General features: G+C 41.1%; 1 protein-coding gene across 4 annotated transcripts; it reads right to left on the bottom strand.

The window, feature by feature from the left end:
- Positions 1-267: 267 nt before the first annotated feature.
- LOC134882170 (deoxyribonuclease-1-like 1) lies at positions 268-13,128 on the bottom strand. Of its 4 annotated transcripts, none has more exons than XM_063909757.1 (11): positions 12,916-13,128; positions 11,952-12,037; positions 9,207-9,301; positions 8,829-8,915; positions 8,396-8,502; positions 7,754-7,866; positions 7,321-7,475; positions 7,137-7,233; positions 6,413-6,491; positions 6,169-6,280; positions 268-442 (listed from the first exon to the last, which is right to left on the bottom strand). In XM_063909757.1, exons 2-10 carry the CDS (start codon positions 12,030-12,032, stop codon positions 6,231-6,233), a joined length of 864 nt encoding a protein of 287 aa, XP_063765827.1. In that variant the 5' UTR covers positions 12,033-12,037; positions 12,916-13,128; the 3' UTR covers positions 268-442; positions 6,169-6,230. The 4 variants fall into 4 exon arrangements, with proteins under 4 accessions (XP_063765827.1, XP_063765828.1, XP_063765829.1 ...); XM_063909758.1 differs by having other exon boundaries at positions 268-447; positions 6,174-6,280; XM_063909759.1 differs by having other exon boundaries at positions 12,912-13,126.
- Between the last annotated feature and the right edge of the window lie 7,648 nt (positions 13,129-20,776).

Here is a 20,776-nt window from a genome sequence, read left to right as displayed (position 1 = left end):
CCAACAGCTGTTGCTCTTAATCAATACAAAACTCAGTAACATTATTCATGGCTGGTTGAAATTAGACAGCACGGAGCTCGGCAATATATTTTGCTGTATGGTTGTCAGCAAGATATATTTTAGCCTATTAAAATGTCGATATTTAGAATATTTTAGGAGATTCACTCTGATGATAAACAGCCCTGAAGCCGCCAGACTTCATTGTTGCTCGTTGTCATTTAGTGAGTTGTTTTGGGTGAATTAGAGTTACACAATAACACAAGAAACTGAGCAAGGCAAGGCAGGTTTATTTACTCTATGAATTTAGGTTCAAATATTTTAACTAAACAAAATGCGTCCTCACGGGAATCTTAATCATCAGTTTATGAACTCCAACTGAGACTAAAAAACATCACAAATGAAACTTGTAGAAAAGTAACAACAATGGAAGTTAGAAATAATTCATCATAGGGCTTCCGGTTTGGAACATGTGGTGATCAGACGTGCGAACGAGTGTCTCCTGATACCTTGAATTTAACTACCTTAAAACTCCTTGTTATACAAACGGAAGTCGAGTATATATATTCAGTTAAGTATTTTTATTTCATTTGTTACCAAAACCACACGTTCAGAACATGCCAAGCTCTCAGAAAACCAAAGGGGATACAGAGCCGAAGAAATCAACTCTTAGTAGCAAAGTGGCTAACATGGCGACGGCTACAGCTACTAACGAACTCGCTGGGATGCTAACAGCAGAAATGGAGAAGCAGCGTGAAAATCTTAAAGAGGACATGGCTGCACTCATTCACGCCTCTCTGGCGCCTATCCAGTCATCTATAGCTGGTTTTCGAGAAATGGTGGATACACTGGGACACAGAGTTACATCTGTAGAGATCACTGCAGGTGAGAACTTTGAAGCACTATATAAAGTGGAGAAAACCATATCTGAACTACAGGCTGCGAATGCTGCACTAGTAGACCGCGTCGATGACTTGGAGAACCGTTCTCGAAGAGCAAACCTCCGCATAATAAACGTGCCGGAGGGTAGTGAGCCCAACGGCGATATGGTGACTTTCATCTCCACGCTTTTGAAAGACGCGATGGGGACGCAGGTGTTTGCCACACCGCCTGAACTAGACCGAGCCCACCGTGCTCTTATGCGAAGACCCAAAGATGGCCAGCCACCTCGAGCAATCATTGTTACTTTCCATAAGTATCAAGACCGGGAGAAAGCACTACGCTGGGCTAGGCAGAACGAGATGCTGTATAAGGGACACGCATTGAGGCTATATCCTGATCTGAGTGCCAACCTCTCTAAGAAACGGGCAGCTTACAAGACCGTCAAATCAGCTCTGTATAAGAAAGGGATTCAATTCAGGCTTCTCTACCCTGCGCGCCTAAGAGTGTCTTATGGAGGAGAGACGCTGATGTTCGAGACACCATCGGATGCTGAGACGTTCTACGCTCGGAGGATTGAGAGGAAGGCCGACATTTCTGATGTTCCGGAACATGAGGATTAACTGAACACTGAATATCAATGACGCCGGGTAAAGTAGCAGCCACGGCTAGCTCAGGCTAACTCAGTGTAGCATACTTCTTGACTAGCAACGTTATCATACATTAACAATGGCCGGCCGTCACAAGACTTTTTAACTTGTTGTTTTAGTACGGCATGTCTAAGTGTTATTTTTATTTCATATGACTGAAAACTGAACCTTGATTTATGGTTGGAGTTTATTGGTTCCATTAATATGAAGGAGACCTCGAAAGCAAAGTTTAGATGATTAAGGTGAATTGTTGGAAGTGTTCAGAAGGGGGAGGAATCCTGCGCGCTGCCAGTTTGGCAGACAAAAGGAGTGTTGGGAATCTGGGGTTAATGACTGGATCTTTTTGTCTTTTCTATATACTGTACATATTTTGGATTGCATTATGTTGTTTTCTGTTGAGGGAGGGAGGCGTGGCATCTACATGGTTATGCACAAAACGAGTCATGTACACTACACTTTTGACTTTATTGTGTGACTATGACTGACAGTTTACAGGGTGGGGGTGGGGGGTCAACGATCAGTTTCGCATCATGGAACGTTAAAGGGCTCAACAGTCCAGTAAAGAGATCTAAAATATTTACTCACCTTAAGAATTTGAAAGCTGATATTATATTTCTTCAAGAAACTCACCTACGTAATTCTGACCAACTACGTTTAAAAAAACAATGGGTAGGACAAATCTTTCATTCTGGTTTTAATTCTAAAGCAAGGGGAACAGCAATAATACTACACAAGAAAACTCAGTTCACCTGTTCTGGTGTTGTATCTGACTCACAAGGTCGTTATGTTATTGTCTCTGGACGGCTTTTCCATACCCCTGTTGTACTAGTGAACCTGTACGCTCCTAACTGGGATGATGCAGGGTTTGTGCAACAACTTGTCTGTAAACTACCAGATCTAAATTCTCATTTTTTGATTTTAGGGGGTGACTTTAACTGTGTCATGGACCCAAACTTAGACAGATCCAACCCTAAAGTACAGACCCTATCAAAAATGGCCAGTACATTTTTAGAATTTTTTGGGCATGCAGCATGTGTAGATCCATGGCGCGTTTTGAATCCTCAAAGCAAAACTTTTTCATTTTTTTCTCATGTCCATCATTCATACTCGAGAATTGATTACTTTTTCATTGATCAAAAACTGATGTGCTCCTTAGAGAAGGTTGAATATGGTGCCATCGTAGAATCAGACCACGCCCCCGTACTTATGCATCTCTCTTTCAACCACACTAACACTAGTCGTCCTCAATGGCGCTTTAATACTGCATTATTATCAGATGAGACGTTCTGCATTTTAATCTCTAAAGCCATCGATAGTTTTTTGAAAACAAACAGAACAGACTCAGTTTCTCCATCATTACTTTGGGAAACACTTAAAGTTGTTGTTAGGGGGGAGATAATAGCATATTCAGCCTTTATGAATGGAGAGAGAAAGAGAAAAAAAAAACAGTTAATGGATTCAATATTTGATTTAGACAGGCAATGTGCCGCATCTCCAAGTCCCTTACTCTACAAAGAGAGGATAGATCTTCAGACTCAGTATAATTTACTGTCTACTTCAGAAACAGAGCAACTTATTATGCGATCACGTGGGATGTTTTATGAACATGGTGAAAAGGCAGGCCGGCTTCTGGCTCACCAACTAAAATCTAAATCTGCATCACAACACATTTCTCAAATTGAAGATACTACAGGAAAGCTGACCACAGACCCTTTAGAAATAAATTCTACCTTTAAAAACTACTATTTTGATTTGTATAATTCAGAATCGTTTAAAGACACAACACTTTTTTTACGTTTTTTTGATAAAATACAAGTTCCCACCCTCTCTGATGACCAAACAAAGCAACTAGACCAACCACTGAGTCATGAAGAGGTTACCTCAGCCATCTCTGCCATGCAAAATCGGAAGGCCCCAGGACCCGATGGGTTCCCAATTGATTTTTACAAGAAGTTTTCTGGTCAGCTAGCCCCCCCAGGATCCCTTACTGAAGCATCAATTACACTTTTGCTGAAACCCGGTAGGGATGCATGTAAATGTGGTTCATACAGACCAGTGTCGCTGTTGAATTCTGATGTTAAAATACTCTCTAAAATGTTAGCTATGCGATTGGAGGCACCCTTGCCACACCTGATTTCAACAGACCAGACGGGCTTTATTAGAGGGCGATATTTGTTTTCTAATGTGCGACGTCTTTTAAATGTACTATACAGCCCTTCACCTGACATCGTACCAGAAGTTTTGGTTTCCTTAGATGCGGAAAAGGCATTCGACCGCGTGGAATGGGATTATCTTTTTTTTACTTTGAAGCAATTTGGTTTTGGTAAAACGTTTAGCCAGTGGATCCAACTTCTTTATTTCTCCCCACAGGCATCAGTGGTCACAAACCAGCTGCGCTCACAAAGCTTTACTTTATCTAGAGGTACTAGACAAGGTTGCCCACTTAGTCCACTTTTATTTACAATAGCAATAGAACCACTATCCCTTGCTTTAAAATCTGCACCCTCAATAAAGGGTATTCCCAGATGGGGAGTGGACAATAAGCTATCCCTTTATGCAGATGACATGCTGCTTTTCATCTCAGACCCACTATCAAGTATCAATGACATACTTTCACTGCTACACACTTTTGGACAGATTTCTGGCTACAAACTTAATTTATCAAAGAGCGAATGCTTACCTGTAAATAAATCAGCGAGGGAAATCCCAAATCAGGCACTACCATTTCATATATCAAGGTCAGGTTTTAAATATTTAGGCATTAAAATAACTCCTGCCTTCAAAGATCTTTTTGATGAGAACTTTGCCCCCCTTATTGTTAAACTTAAATCAGACCTACAAAGGTGGGATATCTTACATTTGACCTTAGCTGGCAGAGTGAATTGTGTCAAAATGAATGTATTACCAAGGTTTCTGTTTCTGTTTCAATGTCTCCCTATTTTCTTATCAAAATCCTTTTTCCATCAGATAGATAAATTAATCTCAAAGTTCATATGGAATGGTAAAATTCCTAGGATAGGTAAAGACTTACTCCAGCGACCAAGAGCAGTGGGTGGGTTGGCCCTCCCTAATTTTAGGAACTATTATTGGGCAGCAAACATCCATAAAATAACATATTGGGTGCAATCTCCAGATACAGATTGGTGCGAGTTGGAGTGCAGGTCATGCATGTCGACCTCTCTACATGCTCTGGCTTCATCTAGCCTTCCTATCAAGATTTTGCAGTTTACACATAACCCCGTGGTCATCTCTACCCTTAGAATATGGACTCAGTTTAGAAGGCATACTAACACAAGGGGAACACTTTTGATTCAGAGCCCGCTGTGTAATAATCATACATTTCTACCAGCCAAATTAGACCAGGCCTTTGCAGGATGGCATAGGAAAGGGATCAAAAGATTTAGTGATCTTTATGAGAATGGGATATTTTCTAGTTTCAATGATTTGATTTCCAAGTATGACCTTCAACAAACTGATTTATTTCGTTACTTTCAAGCTCGCCAATTTGCTAAAAGCCATAGCTCAAACTTCCCGGCTCTCCCGACAAAGTCCCTAGTGGACTCACTTTTGCAAGTTCCTTCCTGGTTGAAAGGTTTTACAACGCATTCTTATTCATTGATTATGTTACTTGATCATGTTAAGATAGGCAAGATCAAAAATGTATGGGAAAAGGAACTTGGAACTGAGATTTCAGAAGAGGTTTGGACCAAAGCTCTAACAAGAGTGAACAACAGCACTTCCTGTGCAAGACTGGGTTTAATCCAATTCAAGGTTGTACATCGAATACACTGGTGTAGAGCTAAGATATCCTCTTTCTATCCTAATGTAGATAGCAAATGTGTAAGATGTCATGTTAATGTAGCTGACTTGACATATATGTTTTGGTCATGCAATACATTAGTAGGATACTGGTCAACTATATTTGATGTACTATCTGAAGTTCTAGAGACGACTTTAGAACCATGCCCTATGATTGCCATATTTGGTGTACCTGACGTAGAAACAAACTTGACACGAAAACAACATCATAGCATTTGTATCTTTATTGGCACGTAGGCAAATTTTACTGCTTTGGAAATCAAGCGCTCCACCCACTGCAGCACAGTGGCTTAAAGATGTAATGATGTTTTTACACCTGGAGAAGATCAAATTCACAATAAGAGGTTCTAACAAATTCCTCTCAGTGTGGGGATCACTAATGTCATATTTTAGTGGCCTCCGAGCCTTACCGATGTAGTGAGTGGACATCTTGGCTGAGTCTAGAGTGATTGCTTCCCCACCTCTATATTCGGGCTACACTGTAAACACCTGACTATATTAATCACAATGGTTGTCATGATATGGCTTTGAAAGCGTGCCATCCTTCACAGAAATCATATTTGTATATTTATGTTTCAATTTCAAGTCTGTTTTTTCATTCTAACTATCTGTATTGTAAAACTTCTATATACATATATATATTTTTATTTTTATTTTTATTATTTGGTCCAGTCAGGGTGGGATGGGATGGGATGGGAGGGGGGGATTCTTGTGTGTAAAAAAAACAAAAACTCATGTAACTGTACTGATGTGTCTCTGTTTATAACCTATATTTTTCAATAAAAAGAAGTTTAAAAAAAAGAAAAAAAAAAAAGAAATAATTAATCAAAAAGGAAACTCCGATGTTGAGAAGCGCCATAACCAACTGAGATGATATACTGAAGGTTAGTAGGTCCTCCTCTGCTTTTTTGCCCCTGCCTTCTTCTTCTGGGCTCCTGTAAGGGGTCGTTTGAAAAGGAGTATAACCATACTGTTAATGTGAGATTCATGATGCAGCAAGAGTTAAATCAGAAAACCATACAAAGTCTAATGTGTGTCACTGATGTTGATGAAACAAAAAGATATACCCTGAGCTCGTCCTCTAGAGGAAGGTGGTTTCAGCTTCAGCTCCACCTCCACGGGGTAGTGATCACTGACACTACGAGTCTGTTGACATAAAAATAACATTTAATCGTGTCAGTAGTTCACCTCATGCTTCGCCTGCTCTGGGCTGGTTCCACATTGCTTTATTTGGTGTTGGTGCGTCCGGTTAGAGCAGGGAATAGGGTTGCAATGTTTTTTTTTTAAACTTTTGAATGCCTGTTATTAAGTTTTAACACTTTTTCTGTTAAAATATGGGATCAGTTTATCCAAACAGCGCATATTTGGGAATTTACAACATACAAGCTGTGAGAAGCTGCAGGCTATATGACAGCAGTCAGTCGGCCTAATAAAAGCATGTCAACAATGTTTTAAAAAATGACTCTCACTGCCAGAACTTGTTAGATATATAGCTAACATTAACTAGCTAGCTAAGTTAAATAGATAGCAAATGTTTCCTAGTTTGTAAAGGAGATAGCTAACTTTCGCTAGCTAGCTAGTTGGATGAGATCTAACATTTGCTGGCCAGCTTGTTAGGTAGTAGAGAGCTAACCTTCCTGGCTTATTTTTTATCCACCCTTCTGGCAGTTTTTATAAACTATCGACATGTGCTTTAGTATTCTGTCCAACGCTGTGATTTTGTAGTCAAGCTGTGAATGATCCCATCATCTCATCGCACCACCGATACCCAACCCTAAACATGCGTCTCACTTCTTCCTCTGTCAAGCCCAACTGTTCCTCGAAGTTGTAGGCTCTCGCTGAGTCGGGGACGATGGCCATCAGCATGCTCCTTCCATAAACCACGATCCTGTTGGCGTTAAATACAGCACAGTCTTTTTTTTTTACAAACACAACAAATGCTTGGATTAAACAGTAGCTATGATCTGTGTGCTACCTGTCGTAGGTGTTGTCGTTATTGTTGCTAGTCGTGGTGTCGACATCATCATCTATCAGCCAATAATACGGAGCAGAGGAGATATGGATCGAGTCCTTCTTCTTCTTGGAGAGATAACTTCCATCGGCATTAAAGTCTCCCAAAATCATAATGTTCTGCAGAGGAAATAACAACACAGCCAAATTCAGAATGGAAAAAACACAACATGTTAATTTCTTTTGACTTTATTTATACTGCAGGAATTCAAAGCTTAAACAAAGTGAAATGCTCATTTCTAAAGGTTGTTCAAACTATGAAATCTCTCAAAGAACATTCATTAATATCTTCAATAACATAAACTTGTTCATGTTGAATGTAAACATTTTCCCATAATGTTTGTCCTCCCTCACACCCATCAATAATACTGTAAAGACTTAATACATTTCAAACCCACATCATTCTCCCATTTTGCTCTCACAGCTTGGACCACGTCATCCAGAGCGTTCAGCTCCGATTCTGCGTCCTTTGGTTTGGCGTGGACCGGGATCAGCACCAGTTCCTGCACAACTGGAGGCAAATACACACAAAGACATGGAGAAACACACACACACACACACACACACACACACACACACACACACACACACACACACACACACACACACACACACACACACACACACACACACACACACACTCTAAAGTTAACCGAGTCTTGATGTTCAAACAGTCCATTTAGGTCTGTCCCAAAGGTAGGTCCTCACAACTGCTAAAACTCCAAGTGGTCCTCCCAATGATAGCTGTCCAAGACTAATGCACACACATACAAACCTCTCAGGACCTACATAAACAAAACAATCACCCATATTTTAACCAAAGAGGTTATTTAAGGTTCAAACAGTCTATTGGAGGTCTGTACCAAAATACAGAACAGTCCAAAATGTCCTTATAATCCATTAAGGTCCACACAACACCCAAATTGATCCTCACAATATATTCTAGATATTAATCAAATTGAACAAACACACACACACACACACACACACACACAAACACACACACACACACACACACACACACACATACACAAAAATACCTGTCTTTGGACATTTCAGAAGGAGAACGAAAGGCTCTCTGGCGAACACATCCCCTTCATAATTTTCTACATACTGGAAGGACTCTAATACCTGCACTTCTTCCTTCCTAAAACACACACACACACACACACACACACACACACACACACACACACACACACACACACACACACACACACACACACACACACACACACACGTTATGTTTTGTTTATTAATGTTTTATTGTTAGTCAGTGAGATGTCTCAAAAACCACTTGAAGTTTTTCAGCCAAGCCTTGTAGGAAATGTATGCAGAGTTTAGTCCAGCAGCACGATGTGGGATTTGTAAAGCTCATGTTGTCCTGGGTCTGAATCCAGTTCCAAAACCATTTGCCGTGTGTCATCCCTCCTCATTTCATTGTTCGGGTTTGGGTGTACTTGTGTTTCTGACCTGTAGAAGTAGACAAACTTCTCCTTTTGACGGCCCCGTCCCAGAGGTTTACTGCACACCATGTAGTACAGGCTACTTCTGTTATCTCTGTCAGAAAACAGAAACAACTGGAACTGAAAATATCTCACAATCACCAATTACATTTTTTTGTTTCATTTTAGATTCAGCCACATAAATTTAAATGTGATTGTCAGAGCAGACTGGGCTCTGGTTTCCGACAGAGGGTGAATAGAGGTGCTGCAGCACAGGCAGTATGAGAGACATAAAGAGCTTTCTGAACATTAGAGCATGGAGACATGTCGCAGTAGAGCCACAAAATACAAATTTGAACCTGAAAGTGTGCAGAATATAGCCCCTTTAAATGTGTGGAGAACTCACCCATAGCCATTAAGGTGTTGGAGGAGCAAAGCCATGGCCTTACCACTCCCATCCATCACCTCCTGCAGCACCACCACACTGTACTGAGAAATAATCTGCAAAACACAGCAACAGAGAAAAAGAAGCAAGGAACGAAATTGATTTTTTTGTTGTAAATTAAATTCTAATTGCTTTAAACTCAAATAAAATCTACACAATATTTTAAAAAATGTTGGGTAGAAACGTTGGCATATAAAAAGAAACGTGTGACTAATAATAGCAACAATATTAATGGCTTTGTTTTATTAAAGTTTTCCATATATATGACAATGAAGCAGCCTTAAACTGAAGGGGGTAAGCCACCATTCATTTTATTGCCTACATCTTTAGTGTCTATTATGAAGTCATTGTAAGTGCAATAGATAAAAACGGTCAAAAAGGTCTTTTAAATATATGATGCTATAAATAATAAGAGTCTTTTAAAGTGTTTAAAACATACACAGTGTTAAAAAACGTCTTTACTCTTACTCTCGGTGATCTGCTTTTCGAGCCTTGTTATAAATCTGTGATCGTTTAGTCATGTCTACAGAATCCGGAAGCGGGAACTCTGCCACGGTGCGCGGCTAATCTGTTCGAGAGAAAGCGTCTGTCTGAGAGTCGTTCTTTTATATCTCCCTTTCCAGGTAAAAGTTCAGTATTTATGTTGGGAAACTTTGTAAAAATGTTTTTGTTTGTATAATTTAGAGAGTGTTAAAGTATTTGTGTGTTTATATTTTACGATGTTTAATGTGCTTGAAGCCGCGGCAGTTAGAGAGCAGCATTACTGGATGGAGACGCACAGATAAATACTGTTTAGGTGTGTGGTTATTTCTAACCATACACTCTGTTAGCGTAGTTTCCTTAGCATTCGCCTAAACTGCCTGTGCCCAGGGCCGGCCCTGGTTGGGAGAAAGATGTATGCATAAGGGCGCCACTAGAGGGCGCCCCCACCAATTCGGCGCACTAGGCGGGCGCCTAGTTCTCCTGTGCCCAGGGCCGGTCCTGGGCACAGGCAGTATAGTATTTGATGTGCAGAATGTCAGAACAGCAGAAAATGTTTTATTCACTGTTTTTTTACGTTTGTTATGTGCATGTAAGCTTGGAAATGTACGTTTTATTTTCCAAGTTGCTGTACTATTTGCATAAACATTTGCTTATTTGGAATAGAGAGAAATTGCACAATATTGTTTACGGTGTTTTGTAAAAGTTTTGAAGACAATACAACTCTCCGCGAAGCTGTTCGAGAGAAAGCATCTGTCTGAGAGTCCTTCTTTTATGTCTCCCTTTCCAGGGTGTAACAGCTACATTAAAGTGTATTAAAAAACAAACAAATAAAACCTTCATATAAACTTATGTCTAAGCGTTATTAAAAACAAAAAAACCCAGCTCCCTTCATTTGACTTTCTCACCATGTACAAAGACATGAAATAGCTCCGCTGTCACAAGCACAGGTTCAGGAGAACCTTCCTGCCCTCTGCAGTAACCCTGTACTATAATCCCCTCTGCAGTAACCCTGTACTATAATCCCCTCTGCAGTAACCCTGTACTATAATCCCCTCTGCAGTAACCCTGTACTATAATCCCCTCTGCAGTAACTGTACAATAATCCCCTCTGCAGTAACCCTGTACTATAATCCCCTCTGCAGTAACCCTGTACTATAATCCCCTCTGCAGTAACCCTGTACTATAATCCCCTCTGCAGTAACCCTGTACTATAATCCCCTCTGCAGTAACCCTGTACTATAATCCCCTCTGCAGTAACCCTGTGCAATAATCCCCTCTGCAGTAACCCTGTACTATAATCCCCTCTGTAGTAACCCTGTACTAAAATCCCCTCTGCAGTAACCCTGTACTATAATCCCCTCTGTAGTAACCCTGTACTAAAATCCCCTCTGCAGTAACCCTATACTATAATCCCCTCTGTAGTAACCCTGTACTATAATCCCCTCTGCAGTAACCCTGTGCAATAATCCCCTCTGCAGTAACCCTGTACTATAATCCCCTCTGTAGTAACCCTGTACTATAATCCCCTCTGTAGTAACCCTGTACTATAATCCCCTCTGCAGTAACCCTGTACTATAATCCCCTCTGCAGTAACCCTGTACAATAATCCCATCTGCAGTAACCCTGTACTATAATCCCCTCTGCAGTAACCCTGTACTATAATCCCCTCTGCAGTAACCCTGTACTATAATCCCCTCTGCAGTAACCCTGTACTATAATCCCCTCTGCAGTAACCCTGTACTATAATCCCCTCTGCAGTAACCCTGTACTATAATCCCCTCTGCAGTAACCCTGTACTATAATCCCCTCTGCAGTAACCCTGTACAATAATCCCCTCTGCAGTAACCCTGTACAATAATCCCCTCTGCAGTAACCCTGTACTATAATCCCCTCTGCAGTAACCCTGTACAATAATCCCCTCTGCAGTAACCCTGTACTATAATCCCCTCTGCAGTAACCCTGTACTATAATCCCCTCTGCAGACAACTCACTGCTCCATAGCCTCTCTGTAAACTGGACTTAACGTGCACTCCTTCACACTTCATGTTGTACATTGATATTATTATTATTGCCTTTTTGTTCATTTGTATTCTTACTTGATTTTTTTGTTCTAATTATTGGTTTTTGTTTTGCTTCTCTTTGTATTTCGCTGCTGCAACACAAACATTTCCCAGTTTGGGATAAATAAAGTCTTCTGATTCTGATTCTGAACTGCACGGTTACCTTGATGAGAATGTTCCGTACGGCTTTCTTGTGGACTTTTTTCCATCCCAGTTTCTTGACATTGAAGGCAGCGATCTTCATTTTGTCTGAAAACCCAAATCAACATGATTTCTTAAGTACAAACCAGTATACCCAACATATTTACCAAACCAGCTGTGGACAGAAACAAAACAAGTGTACTCTTAGCTGGCTGGCTCTGCTGTGATTGGTTTATCCCTTAGCCTATCACGTACGATGTGTTGGAGCGCTGGCCAATACAAGGATCTAAATCTAGGATATAATTACTTGTTGCTTGTTAACAACACACTTTTCAACGCCTCCTTTTCCTCAGTGCGACCGTCATAATATCACGTGTTGACACTGAGAATGAGTCAGCGCTCTTCCTGTAGCCGCTCTGCTGTCATGGTGACAAAAAAAGCATCAAGAAATGAGCGGGAAAATGTGAGCTAGAAGGAGGAGTGGACCGGTACTGGAAAGGAAATGTTGTTAAGGACATACTACTTTGATAGTTTTCCGGAACAGATCTGCAACTTATTTTATCTTCTCCTTTTCCAAAAACACTTTAGCATTTGCAAAAAAGATTAAATCGTGGATAGAAATGAAATATTTTCCACTGACTATCTGACCCACAATCCTCCCAAACGCATCACACTGCAATAAATACGCTTGAAGGGAGGAAACTAATGAAGGGTAGGAGGGGAACATGAACACAAAATAAAGAATACAATTAAAATATTTTTAAAAAACAGTTCAATTAAAGTAGTAAAATATAGAACTCATTGAAAGATCAAATAAAAATGAACATGTGAATAAAACACTTTGGTTTAACTGTTGCCGCCTATTGCAGCACAATGGAAAATCACACAATTCAGATGAACTCCAACACCGGAGAAGTTGATACTTTTAATGGTTACACTAAAAAGAATAGAAATCATAAGAAAAACAACCAAGAAAACTCACCCACCTGTTTGAGCCGATCTGTGAGCCAGGATTAAGGGGTTGTTTCTGTTCCAGCAGACAGACGTGATGTGGGAGGTTCTGCAGAAACATCAGGAGTAAACCCGACAGGGCGGGCTCTCTGCCAGCCAAAAAAAAAGGGCGCCAACCCAACTTCAAGTTCTTACTGACATAAAAAAAGCTGCTGAGGAAGTTTGATTTCCCTTCCTGCCTGGACTGTTGGTAGGGATAGACTGATTTAGTCAAATGACTTGTTGATCTACTTAAGGATTCCCTTTTTTGTACATTTTCAAACCTGTAAAACACAAAATAAATCTGCCTTTCTCACAATACCTTTGTCATTAAGACAAAGAGGGCAAGTAATAATAATAATGACTTGGATTTATATAGCGCCTTTCATAATACCCAAGGTCCCTTCACAAAGTGGGAGGTAGAGGGAGGGGTGGGGGGTTAGGGAGGATAGGCAAGAGAGAAGAGGTGTGTTTTCAGGTGCTTTTGGAACTGTGTAAGAGACGTGGCAGAACGGATATGAGAGGGCAGAGTGTTCCAGAGGGTAGGGGCAAGTACACAGAAAGCCCTATCGCCAAAGGTTCTGAGTCTGGTGCGAGGAGTGGAGAGGAAGTCCTTGCTGGTGGAGCGCAGGGACCGTGACTGGGAGTACGGCTGGAGGAGGTCGGTGATGTACTGGGGTGCCCATGAGTGAAGTGATTTGTAGGTGAGGAGGAGGATTTAGTAGCAGATCCTTTGATTGATTGGCAGCCAATGGAGTTTCTTGAGGATGGGGGTGATGTGCTGCCAGGGCTTGGTGTGCGTTAACACCCTGGCAGCTGAGTAATACAATAACAAAATAAAGAAATAAGGTCACATGAAGGAGTTAGAATCATGAGAAAAGAGCATTTTTAGAAGTCGACATTTAGAAAAAATGTCTGAATTTTTAGTATTTTTTTTTAAAGTTGAGATTTAGAACATATTTCAGAAATTTGAAAAAAGTCATGTATTTTATATTTTAGGGGGGGAAAAAATCTGATGTTTGAAAAGAACAAGAAGAAAAGAAATTGGGAGACAAAAAGTGAATTTTGAAAAGAAAAGGATGAAGAAGCAGCCGAGCAATGAGAACATAGAGACATTTATAGAAGTCCAAAGTTAGAAAAAAAGTCAGAATCTAAATTTAGAAATAAATTAAAGGGGTCCTCCTACGCTGTTTTTCTCATACTCTGGAGGGAAAACAGGGATTTTAGCCTTTGCAGACCGTTGACATGCACTTAAACCTATAGAACACACTACAGGAAAGGGAAAATGTTCTGTTGAAATGTATTTCTGTGAATATGGGATATCTACTTTCACTCGTTTATGGTTTTTAAAACATTTTAGACACCTCCTTTTCTCAGCGTGAACATCATCTAGGGCGGTGGTGGGAGAGGGACTTGGCCTGGGAACTGGAAGGTCACCAGTTCAAGTCCCGGAAAGACCAAGTGCTACCGTGGTGTCCCTGAGCAAGGCACCGTTCCCCGGGCACCGTGCATATGGCAGCCCACTGCTCCTAACACTGGGATGGGTCAAATGCAGAATTTCCCCTCTGTGGGACCAGTACGGGTTCCTTTAATGTCTCCTGTGGACACTGAGAATGAGCAAATGCTTTTTCTGGAGCCATTCAGCTACAAGACAACTCTCTCTCTCACACACACACACACACACACACACACACACACACACACACACACACACACACACACACACACACACACACACACACAGAATATATAAAGATGCATAAACAAAATCACCTGTCTCAATAATTATGTTCTTAGACCATATTCATCAACAAATAGGCAGCAAAGACAGATTTACTCATCAATACTTAAAAGGATGAGTTGACTAAAATGTGTATTGTCATGTTGTTGTTGTTGTTGTTGTTGACATACTTATCATTCTGAAATTTAGAATGGTTCTAGTTTTTTGGGGGGAGGGGGTAAGTATAAGGCAATGCTGAAAATGTACATTGACTCACGCAAGATTTTGAATGCAGGGCTGAAATGAAGAATATAGTCATTGTGTAAATACTGATTTACTTTGTAGTGCAGTGTGACTGTCATGTTCTTATGTTCGTGCATTTACTCTCCATTACTGTATTAACCAACTGCCAGTAGTTTTCCACTAGCTATAGAACAACACCCATATAGTCTGCATAAGACACACAGGGTGAACCTGCAGAACTGGTTTGAGCGAGTTCTGCTTCCTCTATTTTGTATCTTGTATTTGTGAAGATAAGGACAATTAATCATCTCTACTCACATCCCTGCACCCACTCACACCAGATAACACGTGACTCACTTGACTCAATCCAACAGCTGGGTAGAAGAATGATATTTGGTGGACTTAAAGGACCACCCAGAGCTCAAAGAAATTCCAGAGTCATTTTGGTCTACTGGTAAAACAGATGTAGGGTTAATGACCACGGCTACACCTGTCATAATCAAACCAAAAACAAATCATAGACCAAGGGTGAGACAGCATCCATTGAAACCGGATGCAGAACAAGGAATAAGGCCTATAATAGAGGGTATGATAAAAGCAGGAATTCTAATAGAAGCTCCAGATGCACAATGCAACACTCCCATCTTCCCAGTAAGAAAGCAGATTCTGAGAACTGGAGAATGATACAAGACCTTAGATCAGTACATTTAGCAGTAGACAGTATGGCCCCATGCGTTCCAGACCCACATACACTATTAAATCAACTAACAGCAGATAAAGGTGTGTTTACTGTAGTTGATCTCAGTAATGCCTTTTTCTCTATTCCTGTAGAAAAGAATCACAGGGCTGGTTTGGATTCACTTTTAGGGGTAAAAAATACACCTACACTAGACTCCCACAGGGGTATTGTGATAGCCCCACAATCTTCTCTATGGCAATGCAGAACTGTTTAGCAGACTTCCCAACACCAGCTAACTCTCAAGTATTGACATGTAGATGACATTTTGATAGCAGCAGACACGGAAGAACATTGTAGACAAACATCCGTGGCGCTCCTCAAGCACCTGGCACACACAGGAAACAAAGCATCACTTTTGAAAATACAGTGGGTAAAAAAGGAAGTGAAATTTCTAGGCCGTGATATCAGTGGAGAAGGAAGACGCATTCACGATGAGAGAAAACGAGCCATACTAAACGCTCCACAACCCCAGACAAAGAGACAGACGATGCCATTTTTAGGATTATGCAACCATGCTCGATTATGGATACCTGACTACGCTGCATTGACACAGCCACTGCTAGACCTTATCTACGCCAATCAATGGCAATGTCAGAATCAATACAGTGGACAGCAGAAGCTGAAACTGCATTAACTGTACTAAAGCAAACTCTAACAAGCACTTCAGTGTTAGGACTACCCGACTATGACAAACCTTTTAGCCAGACAGTCGACTGTAAGGGCTCATTTATGACATCAATGCTAGCAGAAAACTGTGGAGGAAAAATGAAACCTGTAGCATACTACTCAAAACGCCTAGACCCAGTAGCATGTGCACTCCCTGCATGTGTCAGAGCTGTCTGTGCAGCAGCACAAGCAGTACAGTGTTCAGCAGAAGTAGTTCTATTTCCCCCATTGACGCTGTTAGTACCACATGAAGTAGATGTCCTTATGACACAGACCAAAATGACATTTCTCTCTCCTGCCAGACATCTGTCAATAATCTCACAAGGTTTCAAGGAATTGTTATCACAGCCACACCTTACCCTCAAACGTTGTAACACACTGAATCCATCTACACTCATGCCAACTGAAGAGGATGGTATGGCTCACAGTTGTAAAGACTTAACTGAGCAATTATGTAAACCCAGACCAGATCTATCTGATCTGCCACTAGACAAGGGTATTGTGATGTATGTCGATTGCTCAAGTTCAAAAAACATTGAGGGAAAAACTCAAACAGGATTTGCAGTTGTATCGGATCATCACGTCATCAGTGCAGGGCCATTACCACACCACATGTCAGCACAAGCAGCAGAAATAACAGCATTAACAGAAGCATGTGAAGCTGCAAAAGGACAGGACGTTACCATCTATACAGACAGTCAATATGCATACTCCACATTGCATCTATTTGCGGCACACACACGAGGCACTGGTGCTGTAGCTATAGGAAATGCATTTGCTGATAAAACCGCAAAAGAAGCAGCAGCTGGCCAACATGGCGTGCATGTATTGACTAATCTCACTCAACAAAAGGTAGAACCTATTCCTAAAGACGTTTTAAGAGACATGCAAACCCACTCACCTACATTAGAAACAAACATGGTTAAACACGGTGCACAAATACAGAACAACATATACTACATCAACAACAAATCCATCCTCCCGAAAAAACGTATATAAAACAGCAGCAATTTTGAGCCACGGACTTTGTCATGTCTCAACAGGAGGGATGGTAGAGGAAATCAACCAGTATTTCCATACATCAGGATTCTATTCTTACTCGAAATGTTTTGTAGAGTATGTTTGATATGTTGCAAACATCACTCTCAGGGCAATGTCAGGCCAAACCGTGGACGCTTCCCTAAAGCACAGTATCCATTTCAGATGAGTCATATGGATTTTATCGAGCTTAACAAATGTAATTACCTACACTATTGTTTAGTTCTGATTTGCCCATCCTCCAAGTGGGTTGAAATGATACCTAGCGAGAAAGCTGATTCTATAACAGTAGCTAAAGCTCTATGCAAACATATGGTCCCATATTATGGGATCCCTGAGACAATATATAGTGATAATGGTCCGCATTTTGTAAATGAAGTAATCACACAGATGACACAGCATTTAGGCATCACGTTAAAAAACCATTGTTCATATCATCCACAAAGTGCAGGACCAGTAGAACGAACTGTGAAGTTAAGACTAAGGAAAACAATGGAACAAACAGGTCGATCCTGGCCTGAATGTCTAGATCTAGTAAAGCTATACATGAGAATAACTCCTACTGAGCAGGGACCAACCCCATTTGAGATAGTACATGGAACACCCTTTAGATGACCCATGTTTTGCGACGATGAAGACAAAGCAGAAGAAGAGAACACGTTAGCTGATTGGATGTTGAAAGTGCTCAAAAATAAAGGTGTTATGAGTGCAAATAATCTGCCAGATGATGAAGTGTTGTTACAGGATAACCCGGTGAAACCTGGAGCGTGGGTGCTGATAAAGGTCATCAAACGGAAGTGCTGGTCCAACCCACGCTGGGACGGCCCCTATAAGTCATCTTATCGAGCCCTACAGCTGTGAAAATCGCTGAACGAGGAACCTGGATACACCTGAGTCACTGTAAGACCGTTACACCTAGAGCCAACGACGATTAGTTGAGGAAGTCTGGTTACAAAGGGGTGGAGTGACTTATAGCGTCACTCTGGTCTCAACCCAGTGAAGAAAACAACAGATCCACTCTTCAATTAGCAATGGCTGCAGGGTGGAAGGTCGTAGTGGGAGGTGTTTGTATCCTTTTGGGGATAAGAGGGCTTTTACTACAAGGGCTTACAACAGAACAATCAGGACCAGAACCTCAAAAGAGATGGCTCACTGAAAATGATCCATGGTTTCATACTAACGTCACACATCTATGATTTCAAGCTTAATTGCAAGAGTGTTCTCCAGCTATGTTCTCTTACAGCAAATGGACCCAGACAATCCGTTCCCGAACAGTCATTTGGAAGAATCCAATGTGTCAATGATACGTTCATCCAAAATGTGAATAACAAGTGATGATATGTGGAACCCCTGACATTGTGATTTGTGTAAATACTGATTCACTTTGTAGTCCAGTGTGACTGTCATGTCAGCAATCATCTCTACTCACATCCCTGCACCCACTCACACCAGACGACACGTGCTCATGTTGTACAACCTTGAAACTTAATAAAAAGCTGCTTGCAAGGGAGCCCACGTCGGAGTTGGCTGAGTCCAGGTGAAGAGCTTACAACTCTAAGACCCTGACCGGACCCCCTTGCAGCAAACGTTTGTATTCACCTTGCTTTGTTCACTTTGTATTGTGATCCTTTCAGTAAACAGCGCTATGTTTGGAGCAGGAGGTTAATCATTTATTGCCTCTAAACCCAACAAGGACTTTTACTAATGATGGACTATACTTATACTCGCAACACATATTGACACACTTCTCATAATACTGGCTAACTTTCAGTGTGATTACAGGTGTCTTTATTCTAATGACGTTTAAAAATTAAACTACAATGAAAACTGATTTGTGATTGAGCTCATTTATTTCAACACACATTTCACATTGTTGTTTTGTATTACTTATGAGCTATTCAACATTCAGTATGACTACAGGTGTGTGAATGAGATTACAGGTGTGTGAATGAGATTACAGGTGTGTGAATGAGATTACAGGTGTGTGAATGAGATTACAGGTGTGTGAATGGGATTACAGGTGTCTGAATGAGATCACAGGTGTGTGAATGAGATTACAGGTGTGTGAGATTACAGGTGTGTGAATGAGATTACAGGTGTGTGAATGAGATTACAGGTGTACAGGTGTGTGAATGAGATTACAGGTGTGTGAATGAGATTACAGGTGTGTGAATGTGTGTGAATGAGATCACAGGTGTGTGAATGAGATTACAGGTGTGTGAATGAGATTACAGGTGTGTGAATGAGATTACAGGTGTCTGAATGAGATCACAGGTGTGTGAATGAGATTACAGGTGTCTGAATGACAGTATTAGGACGTTTGAGGACTTCAAGGTAACTTCTCTAACCAAACACATTGAGCTCAAATAAGTTGTGAGTGAGTGAACTACCAGAGTTATTTACTTTAGTCTTTCTTAAAAAAGGCACATTACCTGTTAAAAGTGAGATAAATGACAGACATAATGAGCCAGGACTGAAAAGTGTCATCTCACTGTCACACACACATCATGACTCTGTCTTACCTAAAGTCTTTGTCAGTGGATGTCATTTTCTCCAGCAGGTTGGAGATATGGTAGGAAACGCTGGACATCCTGGCACTTTGACAGCTGTCAGCGGCTCTATGAGAACACACACACACACACACACACACACACACACACACACACACACACACACACACACACACACACACACACACACACACACACACACACACACACACACACACACACACACACACACACACACACACACACACGATCTTGTTGGATGATGGGAAGTTAAATTGAGATTTCACCACAATAATGGAAGATTCACTCTGAGTCATAATAAAAAAGGCGGTTAAAAAGTGGCGGGAGCGCACACCCACACACACTAGATTAGGGTGACCAGACGTCCTCTTTTGCCCGGACATGTCCTCTTTTTATGTCCTGTCCGGGGGGGTTTTATAAATTCATGAAAACGTCCGGTTTTCACAGTTTTTCATGGGACCATTAAGCGTGTACTTAAATTGAATGGCGCTTTGCACAGAAGTCTACTGTACTTAGACTTCCCCCCCAACAATCGCAAGTGTCCTCTTTTTCGCCACCTCAAATCTGGTCACCCTACACTAGATATTTCCATCTCTTTCATCTCGCAGGAAGACTGGTAGTTCCTCTGGATTTATGAAACAATGCAAGAGACCTTGAACCCTTTTTTTCACTGGTTGAGGCATCAGATTAATGAAACCTGAAAAACATGTCTCTCCGGTGGAACTGGGCCCAACAGACACAGGCTAACGGCTAACATCAGATCCGGAAAACCCAGGCCTGAAGTCCTTCATCTGTTTAAACTACAGTTAAAAGCACCAAGATGTTAAAGCAGTATTAAACAATGTGATTTGAAACTGTAAAAAGTGCCAACTCATGACATTGTGTGTATTCATGCCAGAGGAAACTACACAAGTCTACTG

This window comes from Eleginops maclovinus, chromosome 20 (assembly GCF_036324505.1).
Source record: "Eleginops maclovinus isolate JMC-PN-2008 ecotype Puerto Natales chromosome 20, JC_Emac_rtc_rv5, whole genome shotgun sequence".
Lineage (NCBI taxonomy): Eukaryota > Metazoa > Chordata > Actinopteri > Perciformes > Eleginopidae > Eleginops > Eleginops maclovinus.
The sequence above is the reverse complement of the archived record's forward strand: the minus strand, read 5'-3'. Positions and strand labels throughout refer to the sequence as shown.

Coding starts and splice junctions, on each gene's coding strand:
- LOC134882170 (XM_063909757.1), bottom strand. CDS start 12,032: ATGAAGATCGCTGCCTTCAATGTCAAGAAACTGGGATGGAAAAAAGTC. Junction 8,916..9,206: donor CAACACCTTAATGGCTATGG/GTGAGTTCTCCA, acceptor GTTTTCTGACAG/AGATAACAGAAGTAGCCTGT. Junction 8,503..8,828: donor AAGTTTGTCTACTTCTACAG/GTCAGAAACACA, acceptor TGTGTGTTTTAG/GAAGGAAGAAGTGCAGGTAT.